At 44.4% G+C, this 6,000-nt stretch overlaps 1 protein-coding gene across 3 annotated transcripts in view; it reads left to right on the forward strand.

Annotated features, from left to right (window-relative positions):
• The window catches only part of CENPT (centromere protein T), a 48,169-nt gene that overhangs the window by 18,244 nt on the left and 23,925 nt on the right, over positions 1-6,000 (forward strand). For all 3 annotated transcript variants that reach the window (XM_069965953.1, XM_069965951.1, XM_069965952.1), the window contains exons 6-8: positions 556-695; positions 1,970-2,036; positions 5,858-6,000. In XM_069965953.1, the coding sequence (XP_069822054.1) occupies positions 556-695; positions 1,970-2,036; positions 5,858-6,000 (350 nt within the window). The remainder of the gene's footprint in view (positions 1-555; positions 696-1,969; positions 2,037-5,857) is intronic.

Here is a 6,000-nt window from a genome sequence, read left to right on the forward strand (position 1 = left end):
GCAGCCCCCCCAGCAGCTCCACGCCGCCCCTCCCGCACTCACCCGCTCGCTGCCGCCGCGTTGAATAGCGGCGGCAGCGAGCGGGCAACGAGGAGCAAACGAGCGCTAATAGCGCTCGTTTGCTCCTCCAAACGACTCGTGGAATAGGGGCATTAGGGTCTGTTCACACATGTCAAATCTTTGTGCGGAGAGTGGAGGCATGCGAGGCATCGCATTGACACACTGAGGCAGGTGGGATTCCGAGCGTTGTCCGCCGTGTGAGCTCCGCATGGAATTTCGCCACTTTTACTTTTTAATCAGTGTGTACATGCCTTCACTGGCATGTGTCATGTAGGCATGCCTAAGGCTTTGCAGTGCTCTGACCAGGAATGGCTCACACCCTTACATATATGAGCCAATACTTGATATGCACTAAGTACATAGTATATTTTTTAATACCTTTTGGATTATCACTTTGAGCTACCTACCGTATATAAAATAATATATTATAAATTTCCCTGAAAATTAATGATTAAAACGAATGTAAGATATGTTAATGTGGTGCCTCCTTTCTAGTCTGGGCAGCCTAAATCTAAGTTTACCCGATCTGCAAGACACAGGACCCATCAATGTATTTAGAAAATCCAGGACAAAAAGAAAAATGAGAGTTTCTGAATTTGAGAGAGAAGTTGATGAAAGACTGCCTAAGCACAAAGGTATGAACCCCTTAATTTTATCACTATTCATTGTCTGAAACTCATGTTCATAAAGAAGAAGGGAGATATTTGCTTGATTTGTGTCTTTACAGAGGGGAGCTGCTACAAATGCAAAAAAAAGGGAGCTATTTGGAATTAAAAAGAGGTCTCACAATTCTAGATAAAAGCAATCTAAGGCCTTATTCACACGTCCCATAATTTACGGATCCGTATTTCCGTATCCGAGTGCATATTGATGTCTATTGGGCTATTCACAGTAGATGAAACGGATGAAAATCAATGCTGAAAAAAAATTGTGGATCCTCTCATTGAAATCAATTGTTTACGGATTGTTTACAGATTGCAACATGTTTGGCATCCATGTTTCCGTATTCCCGTAAAAAAATACTAATGACTCATAGGTCACAAGGTTCTGGTTCTAAGCAACCACAGGCTGACAAGCGATCATGTGACTTATTTTAGGGGTTGGGCAAACTGGTGCTATTTTTTTTAACCTACTCAACTTTATTAACTTGTATAAAGCAGTCAGTCGTAAAAACTTATTTACGGAAATACGGATGCAATGGGGATGTTCAATCCGTAATTTTTAGCATGTTTATGGACTAGAAAATATTACTGAACGTGTTAATAAGGCCTAACTAAACTAATAACACAGACGGCTGTACAGTTCATGCCTTTATTGAGCACATTGAGTTAACAGTGCTGAGAAAAAAAGTATAAATAGTGAAACTTCTGATGTGATCTGTATCTTCTCTGCATGTCTGTCTATATAGTGATGCTATGATGCCAGTCCACCTGCTCACTTACGTGTTATAAGCAGGGAACAGGGCCAGTCCAGCACCTGCGCGAACCCAGGCAAGTGCCAAGGCCGCCTCAGCTGTGCACCTATTGGCACTTTTAAGTGTAGCCGCTCCTAATGAGCACCAACAGGTGTGTCACTGGGCTTGACAGAGTGAGGAGAAACAAGAGGCCGCTACTGTATGGGGGCGCAGAGAGGATCTAACTTTTTTTTTTTTTTTTTTTTAAAGTATCTGGTGCTTCCGGTCAGGGAGGCTTAGCATTTTCTTGTAATACATGTTTAGATACCAGACATTCATCATTCACTGATTCTGGCTGGCTTCTTTACAATAAGAGTTTGTGAGAAAAAAATCTGCATCACAAATACTGTGTCTGTGCCCCTTTTGAACTCCCAAGGAGATTTAGAGATGTTATAATGTAAATAAAATTTATATAACTTTTTTTTCTCTTGTTTTTGTTTGTTTTTTTGTCTTTAGATAACTACAACATTTCACGTGAAACTTACGATCCTTCTTCATCTGAAAACACCTACACAATGTCAAGGTAATACAGATTTTATATTTCTGTTTCCTAAAGGGACACTTCTTTTTTTTATTTTTATACCAAACATATACATAAAAACGACCCAATCTATCCTCTATCCCCCCTTCCCCTCCACCATCTTCCATTCATACACTTAGTTTTTCCGTATTAATCTATTTCTAGGCAAACATCCATAAAGCTCCATTCCTACTTGAGAAGGATTCCATTGCTGCCCTCGTCAAATCCGTTCTATTACTCTACCCCCGCTAAAAAAATAAATAAATAATAAACTAAATAAATAACTAAATAAAATTTAAATATATATATATATATATATATATATATATATATATTTGGAATTTAAAGGGGTACTCCGAGCAAAATTTATTTTTAATATGTTATTAAAAAAGAAAAGTTATACAAATCCCTAATATACACTAATTATGGGAAATGCACATATGGTGCTTTTTTCCCTTAACTTAGTAGATCAGGCAGGCTCACTTTCTGTAAAAAAAGGTGACGTCACGTCTTAAGTGCCTGGTCCAGCAGGGGGTGCACGTATACAGATGTATCCGTGCCTTCTGCCTTCTCCCTCTCTGTGCTGATGACCCTTTGCGGAGGCCCCTCCCCTCAACTAGCTCACCCCGCCGTCCGGTTCCAGCGTGGTCAGCGCTCCCCCAACTACCTCTGAGCCCACCCAGCCACCCCATCCTGTGCAGCAGCGCTCACCCGCCACTCATTCCTGGCAGGGTGAGCACTCCTGCACTTCCCCATCCAGCTGCCCGTGCTCTGAGCCGCCCGGTCCCTTGCAGGAGCGCTCACCCGCCATTCACTCCCGGCGGGGGGAGCGCTCCTGTACCTCCCCATCCAGCTGCCCCTGCTCTGAGTCGCCCGGTCCCTTGCAGGAGTGCTCACCCGCCGCCCGGTCGCGGTGCTGTGAGCATTCCTGCACCTTCTCCATATGCATAAACCTGTCCCCTCTCAGATACCCACAGCGCAGGAGCAGGACCGAGCGTCCGGGTGAGCTCTAAGGCAAAGCGAGGACAGCCTCTGTCCTGCGCCCAGTCCTGCACTGTGGGTATCTGAGAGGGGACAGGTTTATGCATATGGAGAAGGTGCAGGAACGCTCACAGCACCGCGACCGGGCGGCGGGTGAGCGCTCCTGCGAAGGGACCGGGCGGCTCAGAGCACGGGCGGCTGGATGGGGAGGTGCAGGAGCGTTCACCCTGCCAGGAACGAGCGGCGGGTGAGCGCTCCTGCACAGGATGGGGCGGCTGGGTGGGCTCAGAGGTAGTTGGGGGAGCGCTGACCACGCTGGAACCGGACAGCGGGGTGAGCTAGTTGGGGGGAGGGGCCTCTGCAAAGTGTTGTCAGCACAGAGAGGGAGAAGGCACTGATACATCTGCATACATGCGCCCCCTGCTGGACCCCGCACTTGAGACGTGACGTCACCTTTTTTTTACAGGAAGTGAGCCTTCCTGATCTACTAAGTTGAGGGAAAGTAGCACCATATGTGCATTTCCCATAATTAGTGTATATTAGGGATTTGTATAACTTTTTTCTTTTGTAATAACATATTAAAAATAAATTTTGCCCGGAGTACTCCTTAAAATAGAATTCCTCCCCCCACAGCTCCTAAACACAAGGAAAGACACAGCTCAGGATACTTTAATAAAATGAACCGCTGACCACCTCTCAATCATCCTCTCTCCTACTTTATTTTCCAGTGCTACTTTATTTGGGGAGCTCCCTCCACAGGAAAACCCCTCTCTCGTCCACTGTCTGGGCTCACCTTCAAGCGCATAAATAATACCTTTTTTGGCTGTATTTCTCTTCTTTTTTTCTTTTTTTTTTCTCACTAATCGGGCGGCTAATATGTTCATATTGTGCACAGGGTTCTGAGGATGAAAGTGTTTCTGCCTTTCATCCTTTCATCCTTGGTGCCGTTTCTGTGGTATTAGGTGCTTAATCTTTATGCTAATTAGGGGTTTTGGTGTATTGGGGAAACTGCACAGATGATTAAAGTAAGAAACCTAGGGCCCTATTACACCAACAGATATCTGACAGATTATCAGACAGATTTTTGCAGCCAAAGCCAGGAAGGGACTATAAACAGAGATCAGGTCATAAAGGAAAGACTGGATTTCTCCTCTTTGACTGAAAAAAATCTGTCACATAATTAGACGTCTGTTGGTGTAATAGGGCCCTTACAGCCAGGCATGTCCCCTGCAGTAAACACTGCAGTAAAAAATGTAAAATTACATGGCAGCCATTTAGATGAATGACTGTTTATGTATTAATTTGACAGGCTCCCTCTTTGTCATTTCATACAGGCAGGCCTTGTCTTTATCATGCAACTCCTCAAACTTTATTCTGCATGTTCCTGTTTAAAAATGTGGCTGATCGCGCTCCTGTGTGAGTGCAGCAACTAGAGTAATAGATTACTCTGCTAGATGGATACCCTGTCTAGTCGGATGAAACAAACAGTTGTATTAGTATACACTAATGTCTCTCTATGTTTGCTGGCCCTCTTCCTATGTTATGGTATATATGCAAGTGGACTGTCAAGCAGTCCTCTGCCCTGTTTGTATCCACGCAGTAATGGTCGGTGTTTAAAAATAATACGATATATGGGTATCACTCACCCAGCAGTGTGGTTTGTCTTAATGTTCTCCACATTGGGTGAAATCAGCTCCCGGATATCCGAGTAGTATTCGGCTGTCTGAGTCCTCGAAAATATAGTATAAGGGGGGGGGGGTCGCGTTCCGGCCGGTAACGCTCCTCTCTCCCACTGCAGAACTTTGAATAGAGTCCTTCAGATTCCAACGTGACGTCACGTCTCCTAAGGAAGCCTGGAATGGTCAAACAACCTTCGACATGTTTCGAGGGATACGCCCCTCTTTGTCAAGAAGAAGTTCTTGACAAAGAGGGGCGTATCCTTTGAAACATGTCGAAGGTTGTTTGACCATTCCAGGCTTCCTTAGGAGACGTGACATCACGTTGGAATCTGAAGGACTCTATTCAAAGTTCTGCAGTGGGAGAGAGGAGCGTTACCGGCCGGAACGCGCCCCCCCCCCCCCTTATACTATATTTTCGAGGACTCAAATACTACTCGGATATCCGGGAGCTGATTTCACCCAATGTGGAGAACATTAAGACAAACCACACTGCTGGGTGAGTGATACCCATATATCGTATTATTTTTAAACACCGACCATTACTGCGTGGATACAAACAGGGCAGAGGAACGTTTTTGGACTGCTTAACAGTCCCACTTGCATATATACCATCACATAACATAGGAAGAGGGCCAGCAAACATAGAGAGACATTAGTGTATACTAATACAACTGTTTGTTTCATCCGGCTAGACAGGGCATCCATCTAGCAGAGTAATCTATTACTCTAGTTGCTGCACTCACACAGGAGCGCGATCAGCCACATTTTTACACAGATTATCTCCAATTTACTGATTACAGGTAACAGTAATCTGACACGCAGCTCCAACAACCTAAATTAACATCTATATTGGGTTGTGCAAACAATATAATATAGGCAGCGCTTTTTAAGTACAAAAAAAACCATGTTCCTGTTTAACTCTGTCTGTCCCACCGATTTTCTGTCTTCTACCTGGTTCTGAGATGAGTGCTCTGAGCAAGGCCTTCCCACTCAGCCAATCACTGGCAAAGACCTGTCACCTTTGTGGTCAGTGATTGGCTAAACTGACAGGTCCTGCTCCTAGCCCTTTTTTTTTTTTTAGAAGCAAGAAGATGATCAGGGCTGAACAGGGTTCATTCATATGAACAATACAAAAGTAAAACCTTTATATGTTATTTATTTCAGGCTAATTGAGGGTAAACTGGATATTTCAGCTGTGCCAGAAACAACTTTAAAGAAAGGCTTACTGCGCAGACCTAACAAAAAAGGCTTGTTGTCACTAGGTGACTTCGAGCAAGGAGTGGAAGACAAATACCAGCTGTTAAAAG

Source organism: Dendropsophus ebraccatus, chromosome 4, assembly GCF_027789765.1.
Source record: "Dendropsophus ebraccatus isolate aDenEbr1 chromosome 4, aDenEbr1.pat, whole genome shotgun sequence".
Taxonomy (NCBI): domain Eukaryota; kingdom Metazoa; phylum Chordata; class Amphibia; order Anura; family Hylidae; genus Dendropsophus; species Dendropsophus ebraccatus.